General features: G+C 47.9%; 1 protein-coding gene across 1 annotated transcript; it reads right to left on the reverse strand.

The window, feature by feature from the left end:
- Positions 1-1049: 1049 nt before the first annotated feature.
- Positions 1050-22715, reverse strand: LOC130487080 (torsin-1A-like). Its single transcript, XM_056860462.1, has 5 exons — positions 22496-22715; positions 20559-20824; positions 9233-9408; positions 8878-9005; positions 1050-1367 (listed from the first exon to the last, which is right to left on the reverse strand). The coding sequence occupies exons 1-5, from the start codon at positions 22713-22715 to the stop codon at positions 1123-1125; spliced, it is 1035 nt and encodes a 344-aa protein (XP_056716440.1). The 3' UTR covers positions 1050-1122.
- Between the last annotated feature and the right edge of the window lie 1721 nt (positions 22716-24436).

The raw sequence follows: 24436 nt of genomic DNA on the forward strand, positions 1-24436 counted from the left end.
CCCAGAATTGCTTCAAGTTCTCTTGAAAGTCACCCAGTTCCCCCCATTCCCTGCCCCTCTTTTTCTTGACCAGGAAACACAAGATAGACATGACCCAGGCACAGCGACTGCTAGTTTAGGCCACCACAGAAGACCCCGGCTTCAGTGGCCCTCTGATTCATCGCGGAGGAAAATTCTTCATGATTTGTGCTTGAAATACCAGTGGAGATTGAGGATTCTAATAGTGAAGCTAAGCTATCAATCAAGATTCTGCTATTATAAGCAGCGGTTTCAAGTAGTCCAGCTCCAGGAACTTATTTTGGTGAGAAGCCCCTGCCTGTCCCCCAGAGAGCAGCTGTGCACTGTAAAGGATTCTGGGAAGGTCATCCCAGTTGAGATGAGGATCCTGGCTAGGTCTCCCTGTTACATTGAGCGAGGGGTGTATTCTAGAAAGCATCCAAGAATTTCTCAGGGCTTACACTGGGGAGAGGGGATTAGAGTGCCAGTAGTGGACATAGCGAATGCTAGTGGGAAAGGGAACCCCTCCCCTTCTGCTAGTAAGGGGCTCCTAAAGGGTGCTTTGATCAAATCTAAAGGGACTCCCCATCATTCCCCAGCAGCTTGAAATCTTCCATTACTGCAGATAGTTACTGCATTCAGATATTGGCCCAAAGCACCCAAGAGTTTGGTTTCATATAAAAACGCCCCACAGGTCTAACAGGCTGGAGAACACTCCCTTCATTTCTCGGGAATAATTCACACAATTCTTGCTTTAAGTCCCCTGTACAGAATGCCTCTGCTTCCTTATCAATTGGACACCTAAACATCATGAGGCACTGGCCTAGCGGACTGACGACTGCTCTAAGAAAGCATCAGTCCAAACGGCTTCACAGTATACAGGCACTATTAAGACAATGCTTAGGAATGGGAGGACTGAGACACGGACAGTTCTTAACGCCAGGCCACCAGGCTGAGGTTATTTTGGAATTAGGGTCAAGCGCTTTCTCCCCGCTGCTTAAATTAAGAACAAATGTTATTGTCTATTTACATTATTTTAAACCCTTTTTAAACATCAGGAGGAAAAATCCTTCAAATTCAGTGCTTGGGTTCATTTTCTTCATTGAGGACGAGATCATAAAAATATCACAAGTAAAAATCCAACTTTGTGTATATAGTTTTGCATCCTTTATCGGAATAGATCCTCTCCTCCTTTGGGAAGTAGGTCATCTCATCCGCTACCTGGGTTACGATTTCTTCATCCACCTCGTAGCCCCGAGACTCGAGTTCAACCCTGACACACATTTTCACATGCTTGTATTCCAGAGGAAGGAAAGGGATGAAGTAATCAATGAGGTTTCTGTCAATGAGGCTGCTGTGCCAAAACCCACCTGGTGAAAAAGAAAAGAGTCAGGAAGGAGGAAAGATAGTACTCTGGCTTTTGAGAAAGCAGCTGCTCGAGCAATGGAAAGCCATGAAACGGGGGCTATTTTGAAGAAGAGTTGGTTTTTATATCCCAACTTTCTCTACCATTTAAGGAAGAATCAAACCAGCTTACAATCACCTTCCCTTCCTCTCCCCACAACAGGCACCTTGTGAGGTAGGTGGGGCAGAGAGAGTGTGACTCGCCCAAGGTCACCCAGCTGGCTTCCTGTGTAGGAGAAGGGAAACCAACCTGGTTCACCAGATTAGCCTCCAGCGCTCATGTGGAGGAGTGGGGAATCAAACCCAGTTCTCCAGATCAGAGTCCACCACTCTTAACCACTACACCACGCTGACTCTCAATAAAATACTTGTACCCCACCTTTCTTGGCTCAAGGCAGCTTACAAGGAATAATTAAAACATTAGATTAAGACCAAGTAAATAAAACCCCAAATAGCCTCCCCCCCAAAGATACCTGCTGATCATAGCCCATCAAAGGAACTGGCAGGCAAACGAGGGTGTAAGATAGTTTCATGTTGGTCTGCAGTAGAACAACTAAATTTGAGTCCAGGAGCATCTTAGAAACCAACAAGATTTCTGGGGTATAAGCTTTAGAACGTCAAAGCTCCCTGCGTCAGATACAAAAATCTTGTTGGTTTCTAAGGTACTGAACTCAAATCTAGTTGAACACCTTCTGAAGATAGCCAGCAAGGGGGCTCCCCTTGCTGGCTTTAAGGGATTACAAATTTTGTGTTAACTGGTTTTAATCAGTAGGCCCACTGAAGGGCAAAGTCACAGCTCAGTCTAAGCTTTGCTAGCAGATGGTCCCAGGGAGGGTTGAGCAGCATGTAATCCAGAACCTTTGCTGGCATTATATGTGTCTCAGCCTCCTCAGCGGCTACCTGAGAGACTTCCTGACTGTAAGCGCCTTACATTCCCTGATGGGAGCCTTGCCGTCTCTCAGGTTATAGGCGCCAGTGACCCCAGCAGCCAACCAGTGCCCAGAAGGCAGAAACCGAGATCCTCCTATCCAAGCCATTGGACAGAATTCAGTTGACTTCCTGCAGGGGCCCTACCTTGTGCCCCCCTACCTCCAGAGGCAAGGCAAGCAGGCACTGGAGACACGGCCTTTTCTGCAGGGGCCTCTGCAACTCCAACCAGAGTTGTCACATATTTATCCCTCCCTCCTCCCCAGGGCTCAGGATGGTAAACTCAATTTCTCCCCTTCTCCACGTTATCCTCACAAACAACCCAGAATTCATAGCAGAGTGGTGATTTGAGCATGGGTCTCACAGCCCAGCATTCCAACCACTGCACCCAACTGGGACTAACAACAGATGTTTGCCTGGTTCCTGGCCCTTTCTGGCTTTGGGCATCAGGTAAGACTTTGCTTTCCCCACCAAAAATTGGATTATTTTTATCTTTCTTGTCTGACTTTGCCTTTGTTTCTTCTTCTTTCATTGCATGGGGTGGGGAGGAAATACTTTACTGTGTTGGGTCACTCTGCTGTATATAGGCTTTTGGGAGATCATTTAAAGATCATTTACTGTCTTACTGGTTGTATTTTACTGATGCTCCTTTTATTGCTAGTTTAGCCATTTTTATCAATAAAATAAATACATAAATAAAATTATTAGATTTTTATCCTGCCCTTCCACCAAGGAGCTTTGGGAGATTATTTATTGTTTACAGCTTTTGCCAGAACATAGTATACAACTACAATCTTAAAAAGGATTTTAAAAGGGTGGATATCAAATCAAAAGTATCTCCATAGCTTAACATAAATACATTAAAATGCTAAAATAGTTGCAATAAATATATTATACTAAAATTTACCGAAAAGTTAGTTGTGACCAATATTGACATTACCATTAGTGGTCTCTCTCAAACAGACCTTAATAGCCACTGAGCAAAATTTAGCAACTTGGGAAAGACTAAAGGTGTCCCCTTCCCACAGCAGAAATTTCATTTCCTCTTCTTCTGAATCAAACTCCCTTAGGTTCACCAATGGATGGATCAACTTTTGTCTAATGTCATTATAATAATTACATCTAAGAATAACATGGCCAGAGTCTTCCATTTCTCTGGCCCCACAAGGAAATTCCCACTGAGCTCTTGGGAGTTTTCTAAATTTTCCCTCCAAAGCTTCTGAGGGAAGTACCGAACCTCTAGCGAGGGTTAGTGCTCGCCTTTGTTTACTTCTATAGTATCAATATACTGAGCAGGAGCCAGCTGGTATCTTACCTGGGAGGGAGCAAGGTAAGTTGGGGAGCACCTAAGATCCGTTTGTCTTTCAGTGTCATATAATCTTTGCCTCACTGTCAACTTTGCTTGTTCTTTATTGAGTGTTATTAATAATTGGGGAGAGAGACCCAATAGTTCTAATCTTTTAACCAATTCCATCCACCATTTAGATTTAAACTGGTCCAAACAAAGCAAGGGAAGCAAGCCTTCTGAAGCTTCATGGGTCTTCAGCCGTAGTAAAGTTGAGGCTAGGGTAATTCTTGCCTCTACTTTCAGCATGCCTAATTCTAAGCGGATCCACGAATTTGAAACACAACATGGGACTTGCAGCAGAGCTCTAAGAAATGTTGATTGCACTTTCTTCAATGGTCTAAAGCTTGATTTGGGGGAGCCTAAAATTGTGCCATAAAACATTTGGCTTACTGATTTCGCCAAAAATAATTTAAGGGCTGCAGGAATATCAAAGGCTCCTCTTGTCCTATGAAATTTAAGAACGTTAAATTAGGATCTCTCTGCTGCCAAGGCCACTTGCTTACGATGCTCATTGTGAAGGCCATTCACCTGAAAGGACACCCCCAAATATTTAAAAGATATCACCTGCTCTATGTTGTTTCCATCAATCCTCCATTTACTTGTTTTCCTGTGTTTCCCAAACACAAGGACTTTAGTTTTGTTGTAATTTATGGAAAGTGAATCATTTTTACAAAATTTAGCTAATCTTCTTAGAGCTCTTTTCAAGCCCACCTGTTCTGGAGAGGATCACCACATCATTTGCATACAATAACAGCGGAATATTGTGCTGTGCAATTTTAGGGGAATGCATTTCCTCTGATTTTAAATAGTCCGCAATGTTGTTGATATAAAAGGAGAAAGCAGGAGCCAAAAGGCAACCCTGTCTAACACCTTTGTTTGTTGAAATGGATTCAGTAAGACTTCCAGTTCTATTACATCTAACTCTGATGGATGTCTGTCTGTGTAGCGCCTGAATGAGATGTAAAAGCCTCCTGTCTATGGAGGATTCCCCTAACTTACACCAAAGCCGGGCCCTAGAAACAGAGTCAAAGGCCACTTTGAAGTCAACAAACATTGCATAAAGAAAGGTGGCACTTTTTGAACTGTACTTCTCAATGAGGTGTTGCAATACTAAACAGTGCTCCCCTGTACCTCTTCCTTCTCTAGATAGATAGTTTATTTGCGGCCCTTGGCCAGATAAAACAAGATACATGGACTAAAATGGTCTTACCAACAAAGGTTTACAGTCTGAGTCTTAAGTCACTTAATAATAATAATAATAATAAAATAAATAACATCCAAGTTACATCTGCCATTTGGACTAAGAGACTACTCTGTGGCAACAAATTTTCATTGCAGCCGTACAAAATTTTGCTACCTGAGAGGTGACTGAGGGATTATCTCCTTGTAGGAGCTTTTCTATTTTTCTCTTTCCCTGTCGGGTCCCATTCTCAGTATAAGGGGCTCAATAAACTTAGAACAGGGTATAGTGTAAAAGTTACAGTTCAGGAGAACATGTTCAGTGGTTTCTAAATCCCCGGATTTGCAGGGGCATAGTCTCTCTGCCCTGGGTATCTTCTTGAATTTCCCCTCTAACATAGCAGAGGGTAAGGCTGCACACCTAGCCAAGGTAAAAGCCCTCCTATATTTGTTTATCTCTAAGTAACGGAGATAGGCTGCTGGTGCAAGGATAAATTTGGAGTGCGGGGGGAGCCATAAATAGGGGCACTCTTGCTAGATCTACTTGTCGCTCGATATCTTTAACCCTTTGGTTTATAGTTGACTTAGCTTGATCCCACCCTAGCTGAAGTAGTGCTAGGGGGGTAAAACCCAGGTTATTTAGTTTGTCTTCAATGGCTATTATCCACTTTGACCTAAAGGTATCACAAAGAATCAATGGAAGAAGACCCTTGGGGTTGAAATTAATTTTCAGCCAGAGATAAAGCGAGGACAAGACAACCCTTGCCTCCACAGTCATCATGCCAGTTTCTAAACGGATCATAGCATTTGATACACATCTTGGCAATTGCAGGGCAGCTCTAAGAAACTTGGATTGCACTCGTTCCATGGGAATAAGACATGAGGGTGGAGAGTCAAGTTGTGTTCCATATAACATTTGTGCTAGAGTTTTTGCCTGAAAAAGTTTAAGGGCGGCTGGAATATAGTGTGCTCCTTTGGTCTGGAGAAAATTTATTATTGAACGGGCTGATCTTTCCCCTAAATTGGCAACATAGGTATTATGGGCCAGCTTGGAGCCAGATGCCTGGATTGTCGTTCCAAGATATTTGAATTGGGTTACCTGTTCCAACCTATGGCCATTTATGCTCCACCTCATATAATTAGGGCGATTACCAAAAGCCATTACTTTTGTTTTGTCATAATTAATAGTCAGGAGTTCCTACTCACAGAACGTTCCCACTCTCACTAGCGCCCTCCTTAGGCCAACTGGGGTTCTTGAAAGAAGTACCACGTCATCGGCGTAGAGCAGAATATGAATATGCCTGTCCGCTAGTTTAGGTGGATGTAAATCCGGTGCGTTCAAGGAACTATGTGTGAGCTCTAGTCCCATGATAATCCCATAAACAGACATCCACAGACAAGCAGTCCAAAGAGAGTTGATTTATTGGAAAATCCACAGGTTAACAGAAGCTAAGAATCAAATGGACACTAATGGGAACGGTGCAGGGCATATATGGATGAGCAAAGGGCAAATCGGGGTAGATCTGGATGCCATGGCAACCCCCCTCCCAGGAGCTGTCAGGGCGCTAGAAAACTTCCCACGAAGGGCAGTCTAAAATGTTCCCTGTTTACAGGATACGATGCTGGCCAAGGCCAGCACCTGGAAAAACCACAACATTCCTTTCTCAGACCAGGCCTGACACTATGTTATTTATATAATAGGCAAAGAGCAGGGGGGCGAATAAACCGTCCTGCCTAACTCCTCTATAGGTGTTTATGGGGTGGTAAGATGTCCTCTTCTATTGCACCTGACTCTCAGTGCTGTCCGTTCATCTAGGGCTCGCAGCAGCAACAGAAGTCTTTTATCTACATTTGAGGCTTTGAGCTTGTCCCAGAGTAAAGGTCTGGAAATCGAATCAAATGCTGCCCTAAAATCAATGAATGCAGCATATAAAGAGGGTTGTCCCTTATTAGAATATTTCTCTGCTAGATGTTGCAGGACAAGGCAGTGCTCTATCATTGCTCTCCCTTCCCTAAAGCCTGCCTGCTCTATTGCCAAAATATCCTCTTGATTGAGCCAAAGGGTTAATTTATCTAGCAAGTGCCTTGCGTATAATTTGCTGATGACACTTATGAGACTAATTGGCCTTTATTTGGAAGGGTCCTTTCTACTTCCTTTTTTATAAAAGGGGACGACTATTGCCAGCCCCCAGTCTTTAGGGATTCTTCCAGTGGAGTCTATGTAGGTAAGCAGTGCGGATAGAAAGGGAGCCCACCAATCAATGTTCTCCTTGATAAACTCTGGGGGGATACCATCATATCCAGGAGCTTTACCCCATCTTCTTCCTTCTCTAAATCCCACCTGGGCTTGCACAAATATTTGATCTTGATTTAACTATTGTAGAAGCTTTTCAAGTACCGTAGATGCCTAGCATACACCTTCCCGATTATATTCAGTAAACTAATTGGTCTGTAATTACCAGGATCTTTTCTATTTCCTTTCTTATAGAAAGGAATAACTATTGCTCTGTTCAACTCCCTAGGAATATAACCTGTTGAATCAATATAGGTAAATAAAGCAGCCAGAAATGGTGCCCACCAGACTTCACATATTTTTAGGAACTCCAGTGGTATACCATCTTCCCCGGGAGCCTTTCCGTTTTTGAGCCTCCTAATGTGGGATCTTATTTCCGCTTGTGTGACCGGGGGCCATTCTGGGATCCCCTCTAAGGAAACTAATGATATAGGTGCAGCCTGTTGGTCATTAAGCATGATAGAATAAAAGGACTCCCACGTACTAGCTGGAATAACTGAATCTAATGGCAAATGTTCCATTCAGGGACGATTAGAGGTCATATGCCAAAAGAGCTGGGAGTTCTTTTCCTTAGCTGCCTTAATCAAAACAGACCATTGATCTCTCATATAAGCCTTCTTTTTCTGGTTAATCAATAATTTGTACCTCTTTTTATACCACATTACCGAATTCAAAGCATCCTCCTTCAGAGGTTCGAGCGTTTCCACAAATTCTCTGTAAACAACCAGTAAGGCCTTTTTTTTGCCCCTAAGCATTCCTTATCGAAGCACGGTTTAGAATGCGGAATTGTTTTTATATATTATTGTGTACATGGGAGAATAAACCAGGTCTTAATTTATAAACAATGTTCTCATACACATACCAAGGCGAACAGTCGACCCGTGGGTTAAGAAAGGCCTCACAGAGCTCATTAAGATCCTGCCTTTCCAAATATTCCTTGAGTCTCTCCAGAAGCTGGGGTGACCATTTTGTCCTACACTCTGATCAATTACCCAGGATTATCTTTAGGGAAGTCCCTATAGGCAGGTGGATAGATTTCAATGTAACTTCAAGCTGGAGAAAAAGTGGAAGATGAGCTTTGGGGGAATGTACCAACCCAGAAAGGACAGTTGGGTTAAGATGGAGTTAGTGGCCCAAGATCACCACCCAGCAAGCTTCATGGAAGAGGAGAGGCTGAACTCGAGTACTAGTCCCATTGTAACACAGGGGCTCTCAAGTTGTACGGCTTCACTGGCAATATTAGAAGTCTTAGCAGCCAGCATGAGATACACAAAATCTAGGTCAATCAGAATTGTGCCTGGATGTATTGTCCTTATATTTTCATAACTAAAAGAGCCAGAGGCTTGCTTTTTAAAAATAAAATTAATCCTGAAAACAGGAACTTGCTGGGAGGATGGGGGTTGGGGGGGGGGGAGACCCCTGCAGGACTTGTATGGCTGTGACCTCAGGAAAGGGGCAGCTTTCCAGAGGGGAGACCTAAGAAATCAGGATTCATCTTTCATTCACAGAGAGGGAGAGAAAGATCACGGATGCAACCATGTACACACTTACTTGTCAGTAAATTCCATTGAATTCCACGGGATTTCAAATAAGTACACATGAACCATTACATTCTGAGCCTATCCGCATTTACCCAGAGGCAAATCCCAGAGTTCAGTGACACTTGCTATCAAGTAAGTGCAGACCACTATCATCCTCGCTACTGATTACTGAAACTGGTGTAACTCACTGTTTTTGTTATTGAAAACAGACACAGACACCGAAGACTCCAGGTCTTGCAGTCCCAGGTCCTCCCGTCTCTTTCCACTCCTCCAAAAGTCCAGCACCACTTCAGTTATTTTTTCAGCCCCTGCATTGCTGGAAAGAGAATATCAGTCAACAAGTTTTCTCTTTTAGAAGAACAGCTTGGAGTCCTACAAGATCTCAAAGAAAAGCTTGGTACAGTCCCAAGCAATTCATGAACCTAAGATCAGAGGCTTAATGCTGACACCCAGAACTCTGAGATAAGCCTCCAAACCTCCTCAGAACTGCAGCAAAGAGTTTTGATACCCCTACCCAGGCATGGAAATACCTTCCCAGCTCACCTGAGGAAGATGAAGATGGCTTTCCGATAAGACACACCGTCCAGCTGCTCGTAATAATCTAGGAAAGGTTTGATGGAGTCAATGAGTCCGGCGTGCATTTTATCCATCTCATCGAAAATGAAGATCGACCTCGCACAGGCGCTCACGTTGCCCCGAACCCACATTTGCAACTGGTCCTAAAATGCAGAGTGAGAATTCTACACATTCCATCTCTCTTTCCTGTCTGTCAAGATCCAGGACGTCCAAAGACATAATTAAACAGTATCAAAAGTAACAAAAACATACAATGCAACAAGAACTGGCAGGGCAGATAATAGATAATCATCTGTCATCCCAAGAACCCTCTCATATAGAAGGGCCTTCACTTGCTGACTAGGAGAGCACAAGGCAAGTGTCCTTAGGATGGGAGTTTCGGTGAGCATAAGAGCAACCATGCTGGGTTCAGACTAGTGGCCCATCTAGTCCACATCCTGTTCCACATTGGGGCCTGCCTGATGCCCCTGAAAGGCCCACAAGTAGGCCAAGAAAGCCAAAACCTCCCCTTGGTGGTGGCGGCGCCCTCCAGCACTGGTGTGGCACTTTGCTTTGTACATATTTCATGCATGTTTTATTTCTGCGAATTAATGCTGGGGTTTATATATACATTTGCCATGATTTAAAATGTAGGCCTGTCGAATAAAGAAGAGGGGGGTTGGATGGGTGAGTGAAGTGGGTTATGATTGGATGGTAGCTGTACCTGAGGGAGCGGAGTTGACTGGTTTGTAAAGAGAAGAAGAGTTGGTTTTTATATGCTGACTTTCTCCTTCCTTTCCTTTCCCCACAACAGACACCTTGTGAGGTAGGTGGGGCTGAGAGAGCTCTAAGAGAGCTGTGACGGTAACCTAGATGGCCTTATCGGTAAGAATGGGGAAACCAACCTGGTTCACTAGATTAGAGTCTGCCGCTCATATGGAGGAGCAGGGAATCAAACCCAGTTCTCCAGATTAGAGTCCACCGCTCCTAGCCACTACACCACATTGCCTCCCAGTGGTTGGTGTGAGAGAGAAGGAGGGAGCTCAGTGGGTAAAGAGACTGAGGGAGGTTTTGTGGAGAGGGAGAGATAAATCTGTGTTCTTTGTGCGGAAGTTATTAGCCTAAGTGGCAAATGGTAAAAATAAGTCTGTGACTAGGTCTATTTAGGGAACTGAAAGAAAAAAGAATTGTGCTCATCTTGCAACCAGGAAGCTAGTAGTCTTAAGGAAACCATGCTTAAGAACCACACTGAAATTATTAAACTTTTATAATACTAAGTAAACTCTATTTCTGTTTAAGCTGTTTTATTTCGAATAAAGGATCCCCTTTTACCTCAAAGCCACCCCCAGGTGCTGACCGTTCTGTCATTCTACCAAATATAACTAAGCCATCCTGTTCTTCAGGTGAAACTAAGAGGTCTAAGGCAAGAGACTTGGTGGCAGTGAAAACCATTAGGGAATGATGATGCAGTCAAGGAGGCAGCATAACAGACGTCATCTCAGAGCACAACAGAGATGTGCCATTACAGGTGTTACGATACAAGTGGTCTCATAAAGGGGGAAAACATTACAACTGTTATTAAGGGGGTTTCTGCCTCTGAACTAAGAGGTTCCTTTTAGTCACTGCAGCTATAAGCAGTGGATGGATCGGTCCTCCATGCCTCTACCTAATCACCTTTTAAAGCCTTGTCACTTAGTGGTCATCACCCTATGGCCACGAATTCTACAATGATGTGGTAAGGAAGGGTGTCTGTCCTGTATCTAGCACCTGCCAAATACATTGGGTGCCACCATGTTCTAGTACTTTGGAAGAGGAGATTCTCTCTAGCCACTTTCTGCAACCCAACGCATAACACACTAAACACCTTTCTTGTGGAAACAGCCTCCAGCCCTTGGCCTTTCCTTGTAAGTCAGGAGCTCCATCCCCTTATAATGGTTTGGTTGCCATTTCTAAACTACTGAAGAGGCCGACTCACATAGCCACCCACTATGGATGGCATTTGGGAGAAGGCAGCCCTTGAGGTTACCTTGCCCCAAGCTCTTTATGCCATCAAAGATCAAAACCAGCACTTTGAATTGGACCTCCAGAACTGTTTGTGCAGCCTGCTCTGAGTAACACCCTCGCCACCGCAATCTGGATATCAACAGGGAAACAACAGAAATGAGGCTGCTTTAAATCTGAGAATTCATTTGGTGCAAAATTGTGCTCCACAGCAATACTATTAAGCTCCATGTGATGAGGATCCTTCCACACAGCCAGTATCTGGACTGTCAAATGTCAGGTTTGTGGGCTTCATCACAGCCTTTGCAGTGTTCCACCACAAATTAACTGAAATATTACCATCTTCAGTGCTAGAGCTGCCTTCAGTAGTGGAAGAAGCATGACAGCTCATGATGGCCAATGATGCCTTCCACATCTGCCTCTTCCAGCACCTCCTTTGAACAAGCAGGGCAAGTGGACCATGAAGCCTGAGATCTGCCTACAGGTGTGGAATGCCTACACAGAAAAAGGCTTGGATGGCAGGAACACATAGATGGGCAGGAGTTTGGAGGGAGACCTGAATATTGAGGGCAGCGCTGGTGCTTGTGAAGGGATTTTGAGATGCAGCGTGCAAGGCACACTGTAACGGGTGTTTTTCCAAGTTAACCACAGGCCCATTTCTCTTCATATTCCTCTCCCAGTGCTCCTCCAGCTAAAAAGTGGCAGTTTTAAGGCGGAAAATTTAAGTGTGTCCCCTTTTGCACTTTTTAGGTAGTGAGTTTTTTGACACCTTTAGTTAGATAATCTTAAAATTTGCAAATAAATTAGTTGTAAAGTAACAGCATGGTGTAGTGGTTAAGGTGTTGGACTAGGATCTGGGAACCCCAGGTTCAAATCCCTACTCTGCCATGCAAACTTGCTGGGTGACCTTAGGCAAGTCACACACTTTTAGCCCTGACCCTGGCAAGTATTTGGATGGAAGACCTCCAAGGAATACCAAGGTCATGATGCGGAACCAGGCAATGGCAAACCACCTCTGAACATCTCTTGCCTTGAAAACCCTATGGGGTCGCCATACTTCCGCTGTGACTTGACAGCAAAATAATAATAATAATAAAAAATAAAAAACCACAAACGATAAACACGTTGTCTGGCTGTGAGCCGCAAAATCATCACTGATGTACCTCTTCAGAACATTCATTCATGGAACATTCAGAGTTGGTGTAGCTATTGTTGAGGAAGGTACACACATGGTCAGGTTAATTGGAGGAAAGGTTGATGGAGGAACTAGGGGTAAGACTGGAGAGCCAGCGTGGTGTAGTGGTTAAGAGCGGTGGTTTGGAGCGGAGGATTCTGATCTGGAGAACCAGGTTTGTCTCCCCACTCCTACACACAAAGTCAGCTTGGTGACCTTGGGCAACTCACAGCTCTGTTAGAGCTCTCTCAGCCCCACCTACCTCACAGGGTGTCTGTTGTGGGGAGGGGAAGGGAAGTGATTGTAAATCGGTTTGAGTCTCCCTTAAGTGGTAGAGAAAGTTAGCATATAAAAACCAACTCCTCTTCTTATGTTATAGGTGGGAGTACACTGGAATTTCGCATTCAGATTCTAAACCATCTTTTATGGTCACATATTCAAGAAATAAAAGTTTTGCTCATAAAACATACCGCTGGAAGCCAGTTTCATGAAGTTAAACCTATCAGTTAAAGAAGTATATCAAGCATCTTCACAGTGATAGAGACTTCCTCCTCTAGCTCTGGTCATTGAATGTTCCATGGCACAAGTCAGCACTTTAAAAACAAAGCTTAGAAATCATAATTGACAGAAAGCACGGGAGATGCAAGGTCCTCTCACTTTGCTTTCTCGGTTTTTAAAAATACCATCATGTTTTTCATCCTCTCTGTATTTGTGAATACTAAGAATTAATGTTCTTTTTTATTAAAAAAATGGCAGTCCGATTGTTCTAATTTTATCAAGAACCTGCAGATTTCAGTACTCTGGTTTAGGAGCTACAAATGGTTAAAACTGTTCAGCTATAAACTAATATCGGATACAACCACGTTTAGAACTTAACCCACGATCATTTCTCTTCAAGCAATTAATGTGAACTCCTTAAGACAGGGTGTCGAATTCATTCATTCATAAATGTCATATGGCCGGGCCATAATGTACCAGCCCAGATCAGCTAGGTGTACCAGCCAGCAGCAGGCTCACCAGCCCAGATTGGGACTGGACGGTGGCTGCCTCTGTTGGTGAGTCCGTAGCGGGCTCACCAGCCCAGATCAGGAGCCTCCTCAGCTGGCGAGCCCAGCGCGTACATCGCCCTCCCCAGCAGCCCGATTTCAGGGGTGGCGAGGGAGGGCGATCCAAGCACTGGGCTGGAGCTCCCACCTTCTGATCTGCGCTGCCTGCAGGCTTGGACCTCCACATGGAGGCCCCAGCTAGCAAGTGGTATGGATCAGAAGGTCCCCACGGACCAGAATTGGGGGCGTGGGGATGGCTGCCTCAGCTCACAGGCCAGATAATAGCACTCAAAGGGCCGAATGCGGCTTACGGGCCTTAACTTTGTCACCCTTGCCTTAAGGCATAGTTTTTATTGCTATTTGACCTGTTCCAGTCTGCCAAGGAACCTGTGAGAGATCCCCCCTCTCTGAGTTTGCTTCTCCAAATCAGTTGCTCAGACGTTGATACAGAAACAATAGATTTATTGAAGCCTTCAGGAGATGAGACAGGCACAGGTAGAAAGTTGCAAGTGAGGGGCTATACGGGTTTACAGAATATATTGACTCCAGGGCACTGGGGCACTGGGGTTCACACTTATTGTTGTGGGAAGTTACAAGCTTGGCATAATACAAAACATCAGACGGATCCCAGGCAGTCTGGTGCGGCTATCACACTTTCAAGGCCGCACCGGCCTGAGGGAGTACTGGCAGGAAGAACAGCGGGGGGGAAGATACATGGGCCATCAGGCCTGGCGCCTGAGACCAGAAGGTGTGAACTGCTTTTACGAGTTCACTGATAACACCGCAGGTGATGGAAAGCAGAGACACAAAGACAGAGACCCTCACATTCTGCCCCCCTTAAGGCCCCCCTCCGAGAGGACGAGGCTTATCGGGATAAGCGAGGTGGAATTCTCGGACCAAGCGAGGAGCTGCCATGTGGGGTGCGGCCACCCATTCGTCATGAGCGGAGCCAAGGTTTTTCCAGCGAACAAAGTAAAACAGTTTCCCTTTCTTCCATTTGGAATCTAAAACCTTGGATATTTCCAAATGGGTATCCCCTCCTACTACGGTAGGAATCTCATGAGCGGGAGGGGGGTGGAACTGGGGAGCTGCTACATAAGGTTTGAGGAGGCTTATATGGAAGACTGGATGAACCCCCTTGAGAGTCTTAGGGAGACTCAGTTCCACGGTAACCTCGTTGATCACCCTGGTAATGGGGAAAGGTCCTACATAACGGTCGCTCAGTTTTTTGCAGGGGCGAAGAGAGCGGAGGTTTTTGGTGGACAGATAGACTTGCTCCCCCACCTTGAGTTCCCATCCCGGAGACCGGTGTTTGTCTGCTTGTTCCTTGTACTTGCTTTTTGCCCTTTCCAAATTTTTGAGCAACCATGGCCAGGTGGATTTAACCACCTGAATCCACTCCTGAAGATCAGGGGTAGACTGGAGCTCTGGCGAAACGGGGGCAGAACCGAAAGGGCCAAAATCCGTCCCGTATATAACTTGGAAGGGACTAAAGCCGGTAGAGGAATGGGGCGCATTGTTGTACGCATATTCGGCAAATGGCAGCAGGTCGACCCAGTCGTCCTGGTGGAAATTTACATAGCAACGCAAATAACATTCTACTACCGCATTTACTCGTTCCGTTTGACCATCCGTTTGGGGGTGATAGGCGGAAGAAAGGCCCTGTTCCTCCACTCCCATTAACTTTAGGAAAGCCCGCCAGAACTTGGCAACAAACTGGACCCCCCGGTCCGAGAGGACCTTCCTCGGGATCGAGTGTAGCCTGAGGACGTGCGTGATGAACAGTTTAGCTAAGCCCTGGGCTGAAGGAAGACCTGCACATGGAACGAAATGAACCTGTTTGGAAAAGAGGTCAGTGATAACCCAGAGGACCGTTTTCCCCCGACTTGGAGGTAGGTCGGTGATAAAATCCATGGCGATGACTTCCCAGGGACGGGAGGGGTTCTCAAGCGGTTTGAGGAGCCCCGGGGGTTTTCCCATCCGTTTCTTGGCTGTGGCGCAGGTGGGGCAGCTGCGCACATACAATTCTACATCGGATCTCATACCGGGCCACCAGAATTGCCTTCGAACTAGGTGAAGCGTTTTTACGAAACCAAAATGACCCGCCAGCCTGGCCCCATGTACAAGTCCCAATACTTCTTTGCGAAGGGAAGATGGGACATATAGTTTCCCCCCTTGCACCCACCAAGTGTTGGTCCGTTCCAGGCCAGTGGGGAGGAGATGGTGCTCCTCCTCCTGTAAGGAGGCGTCCCGGAGTCGCTGTTGGAATGCTTCCGGGATACCCTTGAGCGTAGGGGGGGTCTCTGGTTGGCGGGCTTGGGACCGGGTGGTGACGGCCAAGCCAGGGACTTCCCCTCGCTGTTCGGGAGTGAACAGGGAGTCGACGGGGCGATCGAAATCGTTGCGATACTGGGGAAGTCGTGACAAAGCATCAGCTAGGGCATTTTCTTTGCCAGGGACATGTTTGAGGGTGAACCGGAACTTTGCAAAAAATTGGGCCCACCGAATTTGTTTGGCATTGAGTTTTCTAGCTCCCTTGAGAGCCTCAAGATTCTTGTGATCTGTACACACTTCGAACGGCTGCTCGGCCCCCTCCAAGAAGTGTCTCCATATGGTAAGGGCATGTTTGACCGCTGCTGCCTCCTTCTCCCAAATGGCCCAGTTGATTTCGGACTGGGAAAACTTCTTGGAGAAGTAGGCGCATGGCCTCAACCGTCCCCCCTCATCCCTCTGCAATAGGGCCCCGCCCATGGCTACATCCGAGGCATCCACCTGCACCACGAAGGGTTTGGTGCAATCCGGGTGAGCCAAAACGGGTTCGGATGAAAAAAGCAGCTTTAAACGTTCAAAAGCCTGCTGGCACTGGGGAGACCATTGCAGACGGGCTGAGGGGAGTGCGGCGCTAGCCCCCCTATCCTTGGTACGCAACAGGGCAGTGAGGGGAAGCGCAACTTGGGCAAAGTTGGGAATGAAATTCCGGTAAAAGTTGGCAAACCCCAAAAACTGTTGAAGTTGGCGGCGGGTAGTGGGGGTTTCCCAGTCCCGCACCGCCTGGACCTTGGCGGGGTCCATTTCCAACCCTTGGTGGGAAATCACATACCCCAGAAATGTAATAGAAGGTTGGTGGAACTCACATTTGGACACCTTAGCATACAGTTTGTGCTCCCGCAGCCGCTGGAGCACTTCTCGCACTAGGCGCACATGTTCTTCCATGGTCTCAGAGTAAATAAGAATGTCATCGAGAAATACCACCACCCCCCGAAACAGTAAATCATGCAAAACTTCATTAATTAATTGCATAAAGACACTCGGAGCCCCCGAAAGTCCGAACGGCATGACCAGGTACTCAAACATCCCAAAACAACTGGAAAAGGCCGTTTTGGGTTCGTCTCCTTCTTTGATGCGAATGCGGTGGTAGGCTTCTACCAAGTCCAGTTTGGTGAAGATTCGCCCCTCCTTTAATTGTGCTAGAAGGTCAGGAATAAGAGGGAGGGGGTAAGCATTAGACTGGGTGACTGCGTTCAGTCTGCGAAAGTCAATACACAGTCTTAAATCTCCCGTCTTTTTCTTTACAAAGAAAGCTGGGGCTGAATAAGGAGCCTTGGAGGGGCGTATGAAACCCCTCGCCAGATTGACATCCAGATAGTCTCGCAATACAGTCTTTTCACTAGGGCTCATGGGGTAAACCTTTCCCTTAGACAGTTTGCCTTCCCCTACAATCTCGATTGCACAGTCCGTTTCTCTGTGGGGAGGCAGTTCGTCGCACTCTCTAACATCGAAAACATCAGTAAATTGCGAGTACTCGGAGGGTAATTGAGGAGAGCCTGGGGCGGGGGACCCTACCAGTGCGGCGGCTGGAGTTCTGAGCACCCGTTCCTTGTCATGCAACCCACAGGGGTTTTCGGGGAAGGAAAGCACCCGTTTAACCCAATCAATGGAGGGATTGTGTCCCCTTAACCAGTTCATCCCTAACACCACAGGGGTTACAATAGGGGCGATGGTGAAATACAACCGTTCCCAATGTTCCCCCACGGACATAATCACGGCTGCAGTTCTGTGGGTCACAGGGCCCCGTTTAAAGTCACTCCCGTCCATTTGGGAAAAACGGAGGGGTCCCGGAAGCCGCTTGCGCCGGACACCCAACTTCTTGGCAGTTTCCTCATTTATCATGGTGCGGGCACACCCCGAGTCGACCAACGCGGGGACCTCTAACGGGGGACCCCCTTTGGGTAGGGACAGATGAACACGCACAAATACATTGTCCTCTTGGGCGCTTACCATCTGTGGAGCTCCTTGCACAACGATGGGGACGGTCTGCTGCGGAGCCCCCTCTACAGCAGACCGACGGCGTTTTTTGCCGGCTGTTCCCACTCTTCCTCCTCGCTGGAAGAGGGGGACGGGGTGGTGGCCTCCGGGGAGCCGTCCGAATCAAAGACGGTATTTGTAATCCGGGACCCCGATGGGACCGTAGAGTCGGATGCCCCATCCTGGGGGAGCGCGTGGAGAGCGGAGGGTGCGCCGGAGCGCCGGCTCAGAGGTCCACTTCTGCGGCGAGGCTGGCTGTCGGCGGCCGGTTTCGCCGGCTCGGCCTGGGTTTGGCGGGGGGGGGTCGGACGGCCTGAGCGAGAGGGGCATTGCGATGCAAAGTGACCCTTTCCCCCGCAGATCAGGCAGACGCCGGCCTCGAACCGCTTGCGGCGTTCCGCGGCCGAGAGACCCCCGCCACCCCCTTGCCGGAGTTCCCGGCCACGGTCACTTCGGGGCCTGGGGTCTCGCCCAAGCCGTTGCTTGGACAAGTTCAGGAGTTGTTTGCGATTCTCGATGTCAGAAGCATGGCGAACCCAACCTTCCACATCCGGGGGGTTCCCTTGCATGAAGGCCCAATGTTGGAGGTCTGGGTTGAGACCCTCCCTGAAACATTGTACCAAGGTAGCTTCACTCCAGTCCAGAATTCGGCTAGCCAGTGACTGGAACTCACTTGCATACTGCGCCACCGACTTAGTCCCTTGGCGCAGTTGCATCAGGGAGGCTTTAGCCCGCTCACCCAGAGTCGGGTCCTCAAAACGGTTTCGGAGTGCTACCATGAACTCGTCCAGGGTTCGCAGCACCGGCGAGCGGAGTTCATACTGCAACACCATCCAGGCAGCCGCCTCTCCTTGCAGTAAGGAAGCCACGTACTGTACCCGGGACTCCTCAGAAACGAAGGTTCGGCCTTGTTCCCGCATAAAAATGTCTACTTGGACCATAAAAAAGGTCAACTGGTCCCCCGACCCGTCATACGTGACTTTCAGGTCCCGACGGGCCGGGGGGGCAGGGGTTGCGGGCGGAACTACCGGCGCCCCGTCTGGGGGAGCACCGGCCGGAGGTTGCAACTTTAGCGCATCTAGGGCCGTGGCCATCTCACCCATTACGCGTTGCATGGTCTCCATCTGCTCCTGCATAGCCCGGCGGTCTTCCTGCCACTGCTTTCGTTCTTCCTCCATGAGGGCCTCTTTGCGGGCCGGGTCCCCTTCGAGTCCCGTGCTGGGGAAGGCCAACCGGCGATCTTTCGCCGCAGTCCGCGAGAGCGACCAGCCCTTGGGAGAGTCCAGCCAATAGGTAAGCCCCCGGGGACGTCCGTCCCGATCTTGGTCGGGGGCGCGACCCATCGGTTTCTTTGGCTTGGCTCCCTCCTCCTTCGGGTCCGGCTTCTCCGGCTCGTCCGGTTCCTTGGGGGCATCGGGGATAGGGGTAGTGTCCTCGTCGGCTGACATTCTGTCCAAAGCGGTACAGCTGCAGTCCGAGAGGCAAAGACTTGCAACTTAATGTGAGAGATCCCCCCTCTCTGAGTTTGCTTCTCCAAATCAGTTGCTCAGACGTTGATACAGAAACAATAGATTTATTGAAGCCTTCAGGAGATGAGACAGGCACAGGTAGAAAGTTGCAAGTGAGGGGCTATACGGGTTTACAGAATATATTGACTCCAGGGCACTGGGGCACTGGGGTTCACACTTATTGTTGTGGGAAGTTACAAGCTTGGCATAATACAAAACATCAGACGGATCCCAGGCAGTCTGGTGCGGCTATCACACTTTCAAGGCCGCACCGGCCTGAGGGAGTACTGGCAGGAAGAACAGCGGGGGGGAAGATACATGGGCCATCAGGCCTGGCGCCTGAGACCAGAAGGTGTGAACTGCTTTTACGAGTTCACTGATAACACCGCAGGTGATGGAAAGCAGAGACACAAAGACAGAGACCCTCACAGAACCTCTTCACACATGTACTACATAACATCTGCAGCTACTGAGACTTTATGCTGTTAACCTAAAAGTCATCAATGTTCAAAAAAGAAACTTCAAAGACAAACTCCAGTGTGAAATTGGTTAAATTTAAAACATATCAGAACATGTAAGTGTATTTGTTGAAATCTGGATAAAGGCGCTCTCTCCAAGAACAGGTGAGCAAAACACTGTTTTCATAGTTTTATCATCACCAGTCTGGCAATCATGAAACTGAATATGACAAGGATAAAGTTGCACCTCCCCGTTCCAGCTTTACACCTGGGAAAGAGGGCATCGGATTTTCCCCACAAGAGTGCTGGTTATTCCAAGCACCTGAGTTTGGGTTGGCATCTCAGGGTTGGGAAATGCCTGGAGATTCTGAGGGTAGAGCCTGGGGAGAGTGGGATTTGGGGAAGGGAGGGACTTCAGTTGGGTATAATGCCATAGAGTGCACCCTCCAAAGCAGTCATTTCCTCCAGGGGAACTGATCTCTGTAGTTTGGAGATCAGTTGTAATTCTGCCCCCACCTGGAGGTTGTCAACCCAAAGCACAGTGTAACATCAGAGACCTAACACCCTCTCTTCTCCTAAGGGCTAACTATAAGCACAAATCTTGACCAACTAACACCAGCCAAGACAGACTTCTGTGTATGGTTATTTGATTAGATTTATACACCGCCCTTTCCCGACTACATTTAGCGATCTTTTCATTGAGTCTGCCACTAAGCTTGTGAGGAAGACGAGAGTTCCCTCAATGCCACTTTGAAAACCACTGTAATAAAACAGTTCATATGCTCCAACTACACCCACAATGTTTTAGTGATGTAACATTACCTTGTACTGGGTGATGTTCTGCTGATGAGGAAAATGCAAAGTGGAGACAAAATGATGGACATATCTGCTGTTGAGGCCTCCTTCATAGATGCTCTCCGCAATGATCTTGCTGACAAAGTTCTTGCCAGTGCCCGTCCAACCATGCAAGGAGAGGGTCAAAGGCTTCTTCGGATTTGCGTTGTTCAAAAAGCCAATGACAGCTTTCACAACCACCTTTTTTACCAGATGCTGTCCAAAGAGCTTCTTGTCCAACTCCTGCTCAAGCACTAGAAAGGAAGGACAACAACGATCTGCTCAATGGGAATCAGAGCCACTTCCACAGAAATGCCTTTGTGTTTCAACCTGCCGTTTTTAGAGGGCTCTGTGTAGATACCAATCCAAAGATATAAAGCCGCTACCTGAGACGGGGGCTCCACTAGGAGATCATCTCTCAAGACCACAAAAGCCTTAACTCAGCACCTTTGGTTGCAAGCAGAGGTATAGTTTCATAGTCCCTTCGCAATTCTTTCCCAGGTGTTAGTATAGGTTCCCTCACCTGAAATGCCAGGCTCTGCTGTTGTGGGAGGCAAATAATAAACCCATACAAGGGAGTGATCCTACTAATGAATGCTGAGATCCCTGCAAAAAACAGTAGGATAACAGCAATCCTGCCAATATTATCTCTTTTCCCTACCTAATCAAGTCCTAGAATGAATACATTCAAACACCCTCAATTCCCTTAAACTACTCCCTTCAACCAAAACATTCCACAAAACAGGCCCCCTTCTAGTGTGGCACAAACACGGTGCAGAACACATTTCCTTCACCAGTGAATATCTCACAGTAATCCCCCCTGTGCATTCTGTAGGGAACAGGAGAGAATTACTTTCCAGGAAGACATTATCACTGCTAATATGAAAGGAACCAGTCAGCCCCTTCCTATGCACCCAACTAAGTAGCCTCACGCTAGCGTCTATTATGCAGGAGCCCTCCCCTGTCCTCAAGGCACCGGCTCCTCATCTCCAACCCACAGAACCTCGCTCCAGCAGCCCTTTTCCCTAACCACAATCCTTTGCCCAACATCAGAAGCCCAGTTCACAAATTACAGTGAACGCCCATGGAATCTCTGCACAGCGTACACTAGATTTCTCCTTGTACTCGTGTTGGGTAATTCTCATGTTACGTTCAGTGCCCATGAACTGCCGAAGTATAATGAAAACCCCACTTTCCTTGATTTTGTTTGTAAAGTGAATGCACGCGTCGACTCTTTCTTACAAAGAGACGCATGCATGTAGAAGCATAGAATTGGAAGGGACCAGCAGGGTCATCTAGTCCAACCCCCTGCACAATGCAGGAACCCCCCAGTGTATTCCTTGTACTCGTGTTGGGGTAATTCTCATGTTACATTCAGAGCCCATTAACTGCCAAAGTATAATGAAAACCCCACTTTCCTTGATTTTGTTTGTAAAGTGAATGCATTTTGTTTGTAAAGTGAATGCATGCGTCGACTCTTCCTTACAAAGAGACACGTGCATGTAGAAGCATAGAATTGGAAGGGACCAGCAGGGTCATCTAGTCCAACCCCCTGCACAATGCAGGAAACCCCCAGTGACCCCCCCCTTAATCCTTACCCAGGAGTTCATCCAGGAGATACATGTATTCACCGCTACATGTGAACAGGGCTAGAGGACCCATCCCACCATGCTTCCTCCTACCGCCCTACCTGCTTTATGCACACCACATGTTGTGATAACGGGCACCTTCCCTGACATCACAGCATCCTTCCTTCTCACTGACCAATCGCACCCGTCTGCCCTCCCTGACGTCACAGCATTCCCCCCCTCTGGATCCTCCCACACGTCAGACTGCATCCCCCCCGCCCTCTCCCCACCCCCGCCATGACAGGCCCGCCCCACCTGCCAGGGGCCCCAAAGCCCGAGCCCGGCCTCTCCCCTCACCTGCCCCCGCGCGCGCGCCCGGCCTCTGCAAGCAGCACTCGGCGAAGTAACAGTAAAGCCGCGGGTAGGAGATGAAGCCGGTCAGAGCCGAGGCGGCGGCGCCGGCCAGAGCCAGGCCCACGCTGATGGGCTCCACCGCCTGCGCCGCCGGGCCCAGCTGGCCCAGCACGAGCACGAGCACCAGGCCCCACACCGCCGCGCGCCCCCGCCGCAGCTGCATCGCCGCCGGCTGCCGGACCCCCCGCCTCCTCCCCCGCCTCACCGCCCCACCTAGTTTACCTCAGGACCCGCGCTTCCGCTTCCTGGAAGCCACTTCCGGCGCCGCGGCCGCCATCTCGCTGCCGGGCAGGAAGGGCAGGGGATTGGCTCGCCGGAGGGAGCCACGTGACCGCCTCTCCTTTCCACGCGGCGGGCGGGGCGCGAGAGCTCGGAGCCGCCCGGGGATCTGGTTGGTCTGGAAGGTGCGACTGGACTCGCGCTCGTTTCTTTGGCTCCGGAGTCAGCCCCGCCGGTGGAAACGTGCACGAGCCGCAAAAGACCCGGGGTGCTTTTCACGCCTACCGAATAATGCACTTTCCCTTCTCTTTCAATGTACTTTGCAGCTGGATTTTACTGTGCGAAACAGCAAAGTCCCACTTGCAAACGATTGAGGAAGTGCATTCGCGCAATACCTGAATAGCCTTGGCTAGCTCCAGCTGACAAAGAATTCTGCAGAGTTTGAAAGCTTGCACACGGTGTTATAGGAAAGAGCATGAGTCCAGGAGCACCTTAAAGACTAAGAACATTTTTGGCAGGGTAGGAGCTTTTTGAAGTGTAAGGATGTGACTCTGGCCACCAAGACTAGATTAATTCATGCCATCATATTCCCTATTACTATGTATGGGTGTGAAAGCTGGACAGTGAAGAAAGCTGATAGGAAGAAAATAGATTCCTTTGAAATGTGGTGTTGGAGAAGAGTGTTACGGATTCCGTGGACTGCCAAAAAAACAAATCAGTGGGTTATAGATCAAATCAAGCCTGAACTGACCCTAGAAGCTAAAATGACTAAACTGAAGCTGTCGTATTTTGGTCACGTCATGAGACGACAAGAGTCACTGGAAAAGACCGTCATGATAGGAAAAGTTGAGGGCAGCAGGAAAAGAGGAAGACCCAACAAGAGATGGATTGACTCAATAAAGGAAGCCACAGCCTTCAATTTGCAAGATCTGAGCAAGGCTGTCAAAGATAGGACATTTTGGAGGACTTTCATTCATAGGGTCGCCATGAGTCGGAAGCGACTTGACGGCACTTAACACACACACACAGGAGCTTTTGGCCCAGGCTAGCCTGATCTTGTCATATCTCAGAAGCTAAGCAGGGTCAGCCCTGGTTAGTATTTGGATGGGAGACCACCAAGGAAGTCCAGGGTTGCTATACAGAGGAAGGCGCTGGCAAACCACCCCTGTTAGTCTCTTGCCTTGAAAACCCCATAAGGGGTCGCCATGAGTCGGCTGCGACTTGATGGCACTTTACACACACACAGGAGCTTTTGTGAGCCACACAGCTCACTTCTTCAGATACAGCTAGAATGACGGTGTTGTGCTGTTTTGGTTGGTGTTAACACCCCAGCCTCCCGAAAAAAGGATTTACAGGGATTTCTGTTTTTAAATAAGTCACAGAGAGATCTCAGGGCAACCTCCAGGTGGTGGCTGGAGACCTCCCAGAATTCTGACTGATCTCCAGGTGACAGAGATCAGTACACCTTTGGCTGCTTTGGAAGGCAGACTCTACTCCAGATCTTTCCCACCCCACAGTTGGCAACCCTAGAAATGACTGAAAAATAGGTTCAGAAGTAAAACAGTAAAGTGACAGAGGCCCAGCCTTTAAAAGTACACATTTGTTAATGTTTCCTATATTAAAAAAAACAAACTACATGCCAGTAGAAAAATTACACACGAGAGC

The sequence above is a fragment of the Euleptes europaea genome, chromosome 14 (genome assembly GCF_029931775.1).
Source record: "Euleptes europaea isolate rEulEur1 chromosome 14, rEulEur1.hap1, whole genome shotgun sequence".
Taxonomy (NCBI): domain Eukaryota; kingdom Metazoa; phylum Chordata; class Lepidosauria; order Squamata; family Sphaerodactylidae; genus Euleptes; species Euleptes europaea.